Below are 13353 nucleotides of genomic sequence, written 5' to 3' on the forward strand. Positions count from 1 at the left end.
GCGGCACTGCTTTCAGAGCAGGGTGGCTGGGGAGTGGTGGTTCCTGGCCCCCCAAAATATAGAAGTCAAACTATGCCTATGATTAGCAGCCACCCTTTTATAAAAACTATCTGCTAACTGTGAACTTTAGTAGGCAGTAATAATGTTTTTTATTGCATTTTGTTCTTTAAGCTTAATGTGGCTTTTACATTACATTAGTAGTTTGAGAAAGTTTGGTTCAGTATTTATGAAAAACAAGTTTGCACAGTCAGCGATAAATACTCCTCCTCCTCCTACTAGCTTGTAAATCAGCGGTGCCTGTTGGCAGTTAGGATTAGTAGGGACAAGTGCAAGTGTGAGAGAAGCCTATTTAGCATAATTTTGTCTCCTCCGTAGAATCTAGCCTGGATTTCTTATAATTTATTTATCTTGTGGCCAATATGTGGGTTTCCTCCATTACATTTGTGACGTTGCACTCCATATGTTTTATGGAAATATGCTTATAATGTGAATATGATGTAACTGGAATATGCTTTATGCAAAAGGTCTCTTGTATCATAACAAAGGTTATAACCTACTGAATATACTCCTCCAATTTGTATGTATGTATCATTCTTGTATCTGAAGCTAAAAATATGAAGTATAACTCTGATGTCCTATTGTAATTATGCGAAGGGTAGACCATTAATGCTGGTTTGGAATCTTGATGGCTCCCATTGACTAGGACAATTTGTTGTAAATGGCTCTGTTTACTTTCAAACCTTCCTGTTTACGCGTGGGCCAGCCCAGGAAGAATGGAGGCTGGGATTTCACAAGTCATGTGATGATGTCACCTGACACTGGAATCCATCCTAAATCTGGTACTTTTCCATTTAGAAGGAGGGGTGGGGACCCAGAGAGACAAAAGATTCCTGCCTTGTGCCAAAGCTATAAAAAGGGGTGAAGCAGGACAGAGGTGGCTGCCAGTCATGAGAACACCCCGCTTTCCACCTAAGATGTCTGCTGGAACTAACAAGAACTGTACCAGGGAAAGGATTGGGCCCAGACTAGGAAGAAGTCTAGTCTGTGAAAGAAGCTTATTGGAACATCTCTGAGGGTGAGATATTATCTGTAATCAGTTTCCTAATGTATTAGGCTTAGACTTGCGTGTTTTTGCTTTATTTTTCTTGGCAACTTACTTTGTTCTGTTTGTTATTACTTGAAACCACTTAAATCTACTTTTTATACTTAATAAAATCACTTTTGTTTATTAACGAACCCAGAGTAAGTGATTAATACCTGGGGGAGCAAACATCTGTGCATATATCTCTCTGTGTTATAGAGGGTGGACAATTTATGAGTTTACCCCGAATAAGCTTTATACAGAGTAAAATGGATTTATTTGGGGTTTGGATCCCATTGGGAACTGGGCATCTGGGTGCTGGAGCTAGGTGACCTGCTAAGCTGTTTTCATTTAAAGCCTACAGCTTTGGGGGCGTGGACTAGACCTGGGTCTATGTTGCAGCAGGCTAGCATGTCTGGCTCAACAAGGCAGGGTTCTGGAGTCCCAAGCTGGCAGGGAAAACCAGCTCAGAGGTAATCTCAGCACGTCAGGTGACAGTTCCAAGGGGGTCTCTGTGACCAAACCCATCCCAACATTATTTATGTCCATTGAGTTCAGTCATTGGCACAAGTGTGTGCATTCGCAGCTTTCCACGTCCTGAGGGTGTATTCTCTGGTACCATAACCCACTTTAGTGATGTGGAGTCACAGATTTCTCTATATTCAGTGATGAGATAAAAATAAGGGGTTATACAACTCGGGAGCCTCAGGGCCATATTCTCATCTCGCATTAATGTAAAGCTAGGGTGACTCAGCTGTCTTGAGTGTTTAGAATTCTTACTGCAAACTTGTGGTCTTTAAGTCACAGTCTGAGGGGGGGCTAACATTACAACAGGAATTACCAGGAAGAATTCAAGATGAGTCAGCCACATTTCCTCCTGGAATTACACCTTTCACTACTTGTACCTTCATAAAGATGGGCACAATTGAGCCCTTAATATTATCTAAAGATTCCAACATGTTTGTGTATTTATTTAATGTATCTAAGGGCTCAAGCCTGCCTCAGTGGCAGTTGAGAATGTTTAATACCTAGTAGTAAAATTGGATGAAACTTTTTTGGTGAATAGTAAATTCACCGAAAAATGCATTGTCACAGGGTGGCACTGGCCTTTTGACTCATAAGCTGCTTCCCAGTTGGGTTTCAAGGGATGGCATCTGAGCCATAAAAATGGGGAAAGACTGAGATAGTGGAGGGTTCAATCTGGAGAAGGACAGGTGAGAGCTTCATGAGGGTGAGAGATTGGCAGGTGAGAGCCAGGAGACTATAGAAAGAAGCTGCAGGAGGCTCCTGGGGGAAAGCTGAAGGTAGAAGAGCAGCAGAGGGGTTTGCTGGATGATCCCTCTTAACCAGAGGCTGGCCAACCAGGGCTGGAGATGGCTGAAGGCCAGAGAGCAGCAGAGGAAGTTGCCTGCTGACTTCTAAGCTGGAGAGCCAAAGCTGAGGGCGCGAGAGGGCTGATGGCAGAGAGAACAGTGAAGGGATTTATCCACTGATGTCTCCATGCTGGAGAGTTGAAGGCCAGGGAGGGTGAGGGATGCTCCCCTGGTGAGGATGAACTCCAGCATGGTGCACTCCCTGGCTTGAAGTGGTTCCATTATATACAGAGTTTACTGTTTGGTTTAATGGCTCTCAGTATCCCAGCTGTAAAAATTGTTTCAGCACTCGTGGTCCTGGTTGAAAGATAGGAGAGGACTGAAGAAGAGCCCACCTGTGGTGGAAGATGCTGGAGCATGCTAGGTGCTTTGTCCAGGGCTGACCTCATGAGTGGGGACTGTCCTGGGCACCATGGTCAGGGAGTGCCATGGTCCAGAGGCAAGATTGGGGCAGACCTCGATTGCAAGGCTGTGGAAGCGAGCTTAGGGCAATGGGGCAGGGGAAGCAGTGGAGCCTAGGGGCAATAGAGGGTTGGGGAGCCTGAGGAGGCAGTGGGGGCCAGGGCGGGAATGGGTGGAGAGCCCGCAGAGCTTAATTTGTTCCAGGGTTTGCCAGGGCTGAGCCCTGGCACCTCTATGCTTGGCAGTTAGCCCCAGCACCTCTGGGCTTGCCGTGTCAGTTACACATTACTCAGCACCCGGAGGAACTTCCCGAGCCTTGGCACCCCTACTTGAGTCCTGGCATCTCTTGCATTACAAATTAAGCACTGGGATCCAGGGAGGCATCTTGGGCCAGGGGGGATGGGTGGGGAGCAGGGATGATGTGGGGGATGGGTGGGGGGCCAGGGGAGGCAGCGGGTCCAGGAACAATGGGCGTGGGACTGGAAAAGGCAGCAGGGGTTGAAGGCAGTGAGGAATTGGATGGAGAGGATGGGTGGGGAGCCTAGGGAGGCAATGGAGGCAGGGTGGGTGGGGGAATCCGGGGAGGTGGTGGGGGCTAGGGGCAATGGGGGTGGGGTGGGTGGAGACCCTGGGGAGGCAAAGGGGGCTGATGCACCAAAATGCAAGTTCGCCCAGGATTCCATTTTCTCTGAGGCCAGCCCTGGCTTTGTCAATAGTGTAAAGATTGTGGGATATTAAGGACTGCATAAACTGGGTGTAAGAAATGGACTATGTGTGGGACTTCTAGTAATAAACTGGTCCCAAAGAGGGGAAGTATTGAGGCAAGAGAGCTGTTGTGGAGTTATTGGGGACTCTGAAGAAAAGGAAACTAAGGCAGTCCCTTGTTCTGCCACAAGAGGGCACTTCAGGCAGGCTTGCCTTATTACATGCATTTTGGGGGGCATTGAAAGTTATCTGCATTTTGGGTCAAATTTGGCAAATATTTTTGGCTGAAAAAAACTGGAAAGAAAAATTTCAGAAATGTCAAAAGGTTTTTTTCCCAACATTTTTCTAAATGAACTGCTTTGACAATGTTGATTCAAATCAATATTCAGAACTTTTTGTTTGACCCAAATTAGTATTTTTTGTTTTTTTGTTTCTCCAAAAATATTTTTTTTTAAATCCAGTTTTGGTTTGAAACTAACCAAAAATATTTATTTTTTTTAAGTTTTCTGTTCGACCACTGAACCAAAAAATCAATTATTTGCTCAGCCCTATCTAGTGAGAGGCACTACAGACCTTGCAGGTTTGGCTCCAGATATTCTACCTGATTCTACTGGACTGTGAATAGTGGAATGTACATAGAAAAGAAATGTTGGGGAACGTATATACTAGGAGCTTAACTGATGTCAAATGATATTTTCTTAACAATTGATCTTTTGCTGTGTTAGGACACACCAGCCAGGGAAATTGGGTTCATGGGAGAATCTTTTTCATGTATTCTAGTACTGGTCTCTTAAATCATTTTGGTTTTTGAACAGTTTGAGAGATTTAGTATTTCAAATTGTCCTCAAGAGAAGAAAGCAGTGGGATAGGAAAGCCATGTTTGATCAAAAAGTTCTGTAGTGGATAAAAAGGGCATATTTTCTAATTTAGTTTCATTCATTACTAGGCAAGTTATACACACATGTTCACTCATGCCAGGAGCCCCACTGAAGGCAACAGGAATGCACATATGAAGAAACTATTTGCATAAGTAGACGTTTGCAGGATTCAATCCTAAATTACTAAAGACAAACAACTAGACATTGCACAATAATTCAGGTATGATAAGGGAGTGGAGCGATTAAGGCAGAGGAGGAACACCTACTCTTACTGCCTTTAGGAAAGCAGATTGTAGGGTGAGACAGTAAATGAGCTAGCAGCAAGAGCTGCTGAGTAAATGAAAGAGCTGCTGCACTGTGGAACCTGATGTGAGAAAAACACAAGCAAATCTTTCCGAGTGGAGAAGCAGCTGTCCCCCAGGAGGAGCAAACAGAATCACTTCTAGAAGAAACATGTAAGTGAGAGAAGAAATTTGTGAACTGGGAGACTGAGACACTCCACACTAGAGGCTCGAACATTCCAATTTAACCCATCTTCCGGGTAATGTAATTTAATACAAAACAAACAAGCAAAAAAATCCCCACACTAGTGCAAGGATAAGGTTACTCTAGTTAGAACTCAGCAGTTAGGAAATGGCAAATGTTATGGTTGACCATGTAGCCTCAACTCTGCTTGTTTCATATACAGTGGGGACTGTTAAAATTAGACATAATATCTCTTTCTCCAATAACATATGTATGCAATATCTCAGCTTAGTATAGCTAAGTAAGACAGGATCAATGCCTTCTGAACTGTGGGCAGAATGCAGACGTTGGGAGGTGTGAGTGGAGAAGCTATGCTGGGGAGGGAAGTCTCTATATCACCTAAATGCTGGGGATGTGAGGCACTCCATGCTTGGTCCAACTCAGCTGGTGTAGAGGCTAGCATTGTCTATGACCCAAGATAAGGACCACTTGATCAATTTATGGCTCAGAATACTAATGGTTTGGGAGGTGGATTAAATCCCCAAACTCCTGCAGAGTTCTCATACAAAATCTATTTACTTGGTCTTTGTGTGAAGGGCGGTGAATTTGACCAACAGTGACCAGTATTGTGTTGGGGTGTATATATAAGGAGTTACAATTAAATACCATGAAACTTTAGGTAAGTACGACACTGTCAGTTCTACATTAACATAACATTTAATACAATTAGGTATTTAGCACCTGTAAACACACATACTTTCTTGACAGTTTATAGAAAGTCGCATGTCATGGTTGTTTAATTTGTAACAATAGATGTATAGGGCCAAATCTTCAGCTGATGTAAATTGGTATAGCTCTTGCAAAGTTATATAAATATCAGGATATGGGAAGAAAACAGGAATGGTGGTGGGCTAAGAGGCTAAAGTGCAATATTCAACATGCAAACCAAGGTGCTTAGCAACCCACTCCTTTTTGAGGTCTTACAATAACTGGCATGCAGCAGCAATGCTCTTTTAAATTCAGGATTGGGTTCCTCTACGCTGCCTCACCAGTTCAGTACTTTTTACCTTATGCTTATTATGCACAGATCTTGGGAACTGTAGTACACAAGAATAAGTCAAAAACAGAAAGCAGGTTGAACTTAGAATGTACAATTATTTGTAATGTGTTTGCTCAAATTAAAACACAAAAGAATTCTCTGGGACATTCTGCTATGCATTCTTTTTAAAGATGGAATCTCTATAAAACTTCATATCTAAATGAATGTGTCAAAATCTATCTGTGATTAGTGTCCTAGATTTATGTGCATAGATACGTTTTGGTTTTGATCCCTATGCACTATAGAACTTTTCTATAAGGGGAACGTTAGAAGAGAACATATGACCTGACCGCTTTAGAGATCTGTTTTGTTTTGATTGGGGGAAAAGGGAATTACTTAGAAATCACAAACACAGGATATGAAAGAAATCCAGAATCTATGGGAACCAAGGGCCTGAACCAAAGCCCTTTGAAATCAATGGGAGTCTTCACTTCATTAGTGACTTCAATGGGCTTGTAATCAGACCCTCAGTACTGGTATTATAGTAGTAGAAACTAATCCTGACCTTCCGATGCATATAATTCAGCAGACCAACATTATCACACAATAGGACTGATGGAGTGATTTGGAACTTCATCAGACTCATTAAAGTGCTGTTCTATTCTGAAGCGACTCTAAAAACAGCAATGCAAGGTTTTACATATTCCAACTGAGTCCACCAAATGTGCTCAATTTATGAGGTTTTTTTTTTAAAACACCTTTTTGAAAATTGCTAGCACTCCAAACTCATGCTGCATACTTTCCTTCTTGCGTATCATCACCAAAGGTTCTAAAGGACTGTTTGAGGTATCAGTTACACTTGTGCAATCCCATTATCTTCACATTATACACTCAGTAACACCTGTGCAAATCCATTGTCCTCCCTGGGTTTGCACAAGTGTAACTAACTAATTAGAACTTTGTTAATTATTCTGTGGGCTAGGCACAAGAAAGAAGGGAATTCAGCTCATTCTCTCTCTATAGCAGTGGTCCCCAACGCGGTGCCCGTGGGCACCTTGGCGCCCGCCAGGGCATTTATGTGCGCCCGCCTAGTGCCCAGCAGGGGAGAGAAGCCGCAGCCCTGTGCCTGACGGGGACAGAGAACTCAGGCTGCAGGCACGGTGTTCTCTGTTCCCGGCAAGCGTGGGGCCCGCCTAGTGCCCAGCAGGGGAGAGAAGCTGCGGCCCCATGCCTGCCGGGGACAGAGAACTCAGGGGCTGCAGGCTGCGGGTGCCGGTGTTCTCCGTCCCAGGCAGGCACGGGGCCACGGCTTAAGCTGGAGAGAAGCCATGGCCCCGCACCTGCTGGGGACAGAGAACTCTGGGGCTGCAGGTTGTGGGCACTGATGTTCTCTGTCCCCGGCAGGCACGGGGCCCACCTAGTGCCCAGCGGGGGAGAGAAGCCAGAGCCCCGCGCCTGCTGGGGACAGAATACCCTGGGGCTGTGGGCGCCGGTGTTCTCTGTCCTCGTGGCTTCTCTCCGGTTTCTCTCTTCTCTCTGGATTGATATATTATGTAATATTAAATATGATGGTTTTTGTATTATTTAATGTACAAATACAAAATAAGCCTTGAAAAATTGTTGGCGCCCGCCACACTCTTCTGAAAACATGAATGTGCTACTGGCCACAAAAAGGTTGGGGACCACTGCTCTATAGGCTTGTCTTTACTGAAGAGTTAACTCGAGTTATCTCTTTTTGAGCTAGCTCAAGTGAGAGCAGCCACACTGCAATAACTCTTGAGCAACAGAGTGGTTGTGTTAACAACCGACAAGTGCTACTCAAACTTTAGTCTAAACCAGGGGTCTCAAACTCAAATGACCACGAGGGCCACATGAAGACTAGTACATTGGCCCAAGGGCCGCATTACTGACACCTCCCCCCCCGCTGCCCTCGGCCCCGCCCCCACTCCACCCTTTCCATGAGGCCCCACCCCTGCCCTGCCTCTTCCCACGCCTTCCCTGCCCCCATTCCAACCCCTTCCCTGAAATCCCCACCCCAACTCTGCCCCCTCCCTGCCCCCAGTGGGAGCAGGAGGGGTGTGGTGTGTGGCAGGGGCTCAGGGCAGGGAGTTGGGGTATGGGGTGCAGGAGGGATGAGGGGTGCAGCAGGAGGTCGGGGTGCAGCAGGGGTGCGGCAGGGGGCTCAGGGCAGGGAGTTGGGGTGTGGGGTACAGGAGGAGTGAAGGATATGGCAGGGGGTTAGGGCAGGGAATCGGGGTGCAGGAGGGGTGTGGCAGAGGGCTCAGGGCAGTGGGTTGGAGTGTGGGGTGCAGGAGGGGTGCAGGTTACGGCAGGGGGCTCAAGGCAGTGGGTTGGGGTGCAGGAGGGGTGTGGCAGGGGGTCAGGGTGCGGCCGGGGGCTCAGGGCAGGGGATTCGACTGCAGGAGGGGCTCGGGTGAGGGCTCTGGCCCGGTGCGCACCAGGGGCAGGGCAGGCTCCCTGCCTGCCTGCCCTGCCCCTGCGCCGCTCCGGGAAGTGGACGGAACCTGGAGGAGGAGGGGCGTAGGGGTGTGTGTTGCTGTTGCTTCAGGCACTGCCCCCAGCATCTCCCATTGTCCGGGAACGAGCCAGACCCGCTCTAGGTAAACGCTGGGGAAGGGCTGGGGGGCTGCAAGGAGCTCACGGGTTGCAGAAAATAACCTTGTGGGCCCTGTTTGAGACCCCTGGCCTAAACCCTATCATGGGCCAGCCAGCTCAAGGTAAAAGTGCCAGCACACTCAGATTCAGGTGGACAGGACTTGAGTAAGGAGCAACACTTGAGTTAACTGTATAGTGAAGACAAGCCCTTAATAATGTTAGGCATGGTTAAAAGGAGTAACAGCAGTAACAATGTCTCTATTCTAAAGTCAGCAACTATGACATTGAAAACACACCAGATGTTTTTGAATAGGAGAATGCCATTTTTACAACTGCATTTTTCAGAATAGAAAAACACTCAAATTAGGACTATCCAAAAAGGGAGAGCAACTGGGTTAAGTTCATTGAGCTACTTAACTTAGCACTCCTCTGTCCTGTAGATGCATGCAGCTCCTCACAAAGACAAGGGAGGTTTGCATGCTGAGGTAATGGAGGAGCCGGCCCAAGGATCTGGACAATAGTTGTTGATTGACACGTCTAGTATAATAAGAATCATCTAGAGAAAATACTGTAAATCTGGACAGTGTCTTGTATTAAACAGGCAGGAACAAAAAGTGACCAGCCCCAAAAAAGGGCTTCCCATACTTAAGATTCCTGAGAATGATGGTTGTTATGAATCTTAAATAGAATTGAAACAGAAGTTGAAATGAGGCATTGAATAGGTACAACATACTATTTTGCCACAAAGTTAAGCAGAAAGTCACGGTTTAGCACCTACATCCAAAAGCTCTTGGCACAAGGTAGGTGTTTAATTACTTAGGGGTCCACAGATGAGGATAATGATTTGGGTATCCAAATTCTATAGCTGAAATCTGCAGTGCTACCTAGCATCTGTGGTTCCAGCCCCCCCAAAGCTATTGACATTCTAATATCTATTGCTTTGACATTAATCTTAGGTTCCGGAAAAGACTTCTACTTGCTGGAATTGTGAATGTTCGAAATATCATTTTGAACACATTGCAGCCGAAAGGAATAAATATACTAAGAAGGTAATTTACAAAGAGGATCATTTTTCACATTTGGTTTGGAGGTCTGGAGTAAACTACAAGATGTACAGACCTAGGAGCTACATTACAACCTCTTCTCTATTCTAATGAACACCTGATTCTTGATTCTTAATCTAATTTCCTTTTAGCCTTGTATTTCTGATATCCTGTTACTCAGATCTGTGTTTTCTGAATGGTTTTTGCTATTGGTTTATGAAATAATGAGGAACATTTGTAACATTCAATTACCTTTTTACTAAGACTTAGTTTTTGTTTGTTTAAATTTTGTTTCTTGATGTAAAATAAATATGGTTTAAAAGATCTTAGCATTAAAAATATATTTAAATATAAAAGAAATTTTATTGAGCAACATTTTTAAACTTAAAATATTTTGTTAAAATGTGCTAACAAAAGAACTGTCAGCAATATATTTTAGATGTTTTGAAATTATGGTACTATACATATTTTAAAAATAGTTTATTACTTATTCTTAGGGCTGGTCCCCACTTAGTCCGGACTTCGGACTAAGGTACGCAAATTCAGCTACGTTAATAACGTAGCTGAATTCGAAGTACCTTAGTCCGGACTTACCGCGGTCCAGACGCGGCCGGAAGTCTCCCCCCGTCGACGCCGCGTACTCCTCTCGGCGAGCTGGAGTACCGGCGCCGACTGTGAGCACTTCCGGGATCGATCCGGGATCGATTTATCGCGTCTTAACCAGACGCGATAAATCGATCCCAGAACATCGATGGCGTGCCGCCGGACCAGCCGGTAAGTGAAGACTAGGCCTTAGTTTTTAAATACATATGTTTAAATTGCTACAGTCATCTTCCTGGTCCATCACTCTGTTTATGTAACTAGAGTTGGCTGGAAAAATTCTGACAAAATATTTTTTGTTGGAATTTTCCGGTTCATTGTAATAAAAATATTTTGTGAAGACAGTTCTATTTTGACAGAGTTCCCACAGAACCCAGACATGGTTCTGATGGAAAACCTGCCTCTAGGATCTTAGACTTTGAAGCAGCCCACCATGCAGACTGCCCCAGAGCAGGGGTTCCATTTCTTTTTGGGAAGAATTTTGAAACTTCTGGTTTTTCTTCTTTACAGGGATAAAACCAAATTTCTAAATATTCATATCATCCACAAAATGGAAGTATATGTAACCTCCTCCCCACTTTCTTTAAGTCCCTCCATGGACTCCTCCTCTTCCACTGCATCGAATATAACCTGTTATCTCTACTTTCAAAGCCTTCCACAATCTAGTCCTACCATACATATCTGACCTTATCATAGGATCTCCCACCTTGTGTGGCTGATGATACCAATGCTTCTCAGACAAGTCCTTTCATGCTTTCTCACATGTTGCCCTTTAAGAGTGGGAGAAAAACTCCCAGTCAATAAAAAATTAATAAAGCCACTTCCTTATCCTCAAAGTCCCTCCTTAAAACTCACCTCTCCTGTGTACATATAGAAAACTGCAAACTGATAATGGCTAAGGAGGAAGTGAGCTGTGATCACTATTACTGACAGGCAAAGAATTGGACACATTCTATTATATTTCTTAACCTGTCTCTCACATCACATCTTGGTCCACTTCTTTGTCTCATCCACGTGTTATAGCTTGTCATTTAAATGATAAACTCTCCAAGATAGGAACTTTCATTTATATGTTTGTACAGTGGGGCCCATCCTGGTTGAAGTATTTAAATGCTACCTCATTGTGAATGATAAATAGTAATAATGATTTCCAAGATTATCGTATGGTTGTTCATTGTATTATAAAGTATGATTATCAACATAAACGATAGTCACTGAGATAGGCAGTGAACAGTAGGCCTGAACACTGGCTCTGTGCTACATGACAAGGGTATCTGAAATTCACTCATGCATTGTTGGGTTGGTTTTTTTTGTTCATTTGACTTTTAAAACAAAATTATGTCGTGTGGGGTGGAGAGTGCTTCCAGTGCTCCTGCAGTGGTGGAGGGAGGAGCTAAGCCTGTACAGTGCATACTGCTTTCAGGGCTCATGGATGTGGGTGTGTGAATACAGAGGAATGGGTTTTTGCAACTCCTTTAAAAAACTAGCCTGTGTTTCCTTCAGTCCTCTCCTGATGGATCTGTCCAGAGGGTGAGAATGGAGTAGGGTTAAGAGATTCTTAGTAACACAGTTCAGTTTAGAATTTGAAATATTAATAAAATCAGAAATACACAAAGCTATTAAAATTTCTCTGTAATGTATTGCATTGTGCAGTCAGTCACTTCTAAAGCAGGGGTTCTCACAACAAAATTTTTGGTGGCCTCAAAGTGCAGCCACCAACTCTTGCTGGTGGCAGCTCTGACAATTTTTCCTAAAATTCTTAATTAACTTTAGGAAAAACAAATAAATATACATACATATACGTGTCCAAATCATTACAATTTATTTATGTAGGGTATTTTTTTGTAGACTCAATAATAAAAATAATATACAGTTGTCTTTAGTCTTCACTGGACCTAAACAAATAAGGTGCTTTGCACATTCTTGTCTTTTTTTGTTGTTATTGAGAAATGCTGTTCTAAAGGCTCCACTCATTGACCATTCAGAGTTCTGCTCATGGAGACCTGTACAAGAGTTTGCCGGGGCTCGACCCTCTCCGGGGCGATGGGGAGCCACACCGACTCACTACCCACTGGGGCTGGGCACTCTGTCTGGCGGCAGGGTTTCCCCGGTGGTCCTTGCTGTCCTGAGAGGCACGATAAGCCCGACCCTAGCTTCGGGCGGACACCAACGTTATGTCCGGGCTCAGACCCTCAGTCAGGGCTGAGCAACAGTAAAAGGTATTTCAGCCCAGGCCCTAGGTCAGGGCGGGGCAACAAACACTGGGACAGGATCTCAGGCCCTCAGTCAGGGCTGAGCAACAGTATAACCTAAGCCACAACAGGCCTGGGAGAGGGGGAGACTGCCACTCACGGGTTGGGTGGCAGGGGGGGCGCAGGCCGTCCCACTCCACTGCGTCCCAGCCCGGGGCCCTAGCAGCGGCAGAAGGCCCGCTGCGTAGTCAGTGGGGATCCTGGCTGCAACACACTGACATAGGCTCCGGTAATGCTGCAGCCAGACTGGAGTCGGCTGCACTCGGGCTACTTCCACTCTCCCCCTCTGGGCCTACCTGAGGGCTGGTGTTGGCCTCGGGGGGGTCCTGGCTCATGGGTTCGTCCAGCCAGGCATCGTTCGGCAAGTCCAGCAACTCCTCCAGGTAGTGGGCGTAGGGCAAGCCCGGTGGCTCCTCGGGGTAGCAGGCGCAGGGCAGGCCCGGCGGCTCTTGGCGGCCGCCCTGGGTCACCGAGGTTTCCCCGCCCCGAGCTAGGCTGGAGATGTCTGGTCTCTTCGGCGGCTGGGGCCTGACTGAGTTCTGAGGGCCAGCCTTTATGCTTCTGGGTCACTGCCTGACCCTCGGAGGGGCGGGCTCAGTGCTCCCTGGCTCCGCCCACTCTGACCTCCGGATGGGCTCTTCCCTCTCCGGGGCTCCAGGGAGCCACACCGACTCACTACAAGACCCCGCAGGCTGCTGAGGTTTAGCTACTACATAAGCTCTTTCTCAGTGGTGAGAAAGAGATGGGAATCCTGCACTGCTGCTTGGAATATCTGGCATTAGGAGAAAAGTAATACTTACTGGCATTATTCTAATGTTTCTAAAACCATTTTAATAACGTTCATGAATCATTGGACACCAAAGATTTTTGCTCCCAATTTGGATTGTCTGTGGGGTGTT

General features: G+C 45.6%; 1 protein-coding gene across 6 annotated transcripts in view; it reads left to right on the forward strand.

Annotated features, from left to right (window-relative positions):
- The first annotated feature begins 4647 nt into the window (after positions 1-4647).
- The window catches only part of LOC101949754 (long-chain-fatty-acid--CoA ligase ACSBG1), a 65104-nt gene continuing 56398 nt past the window's right edge, over positions 4648-13353 (forward strand). For 2 of the 6 annotated variants that reach the window (XM_065579468.1, XM_065579467.1), the window contains exon 1: positions 4710-4894. Coding sequence is in view for 2 of the 6 variants with exons in the window: in XM_065579464.1 (XP_065435536.1) it covers positions 4893-4894; positions 9516-9608 (95 nt within the window). In the remaining 4 variants the exon portion in view is untranslated. Of the gene's footprint in view, positions 4895-9515; positions 9609-13353 lie in introns of all 6 variants that reach the window. The other 4 variants (XM_065579464.1, XM_065579466.1, XM_065579465.1 and 1 more) reach the window with 4 other exon arrangements.

Source organism: Chrysemys picta, unplaced genomic scaffold (genome assembly GCF_011386835.1).
Source record: "Chrysemys picta bellii isolate R12L10 unplaced genomic scaffold, ASM1138683v2 scaf319, whole genome shotgun sequence".
NCBI classification, from domain to species: domain Eukaryota; kingdom Metazoa; phylum Chordata; order Testudines; family Emydidae; genus Chrysemys; species Chrysemys picta.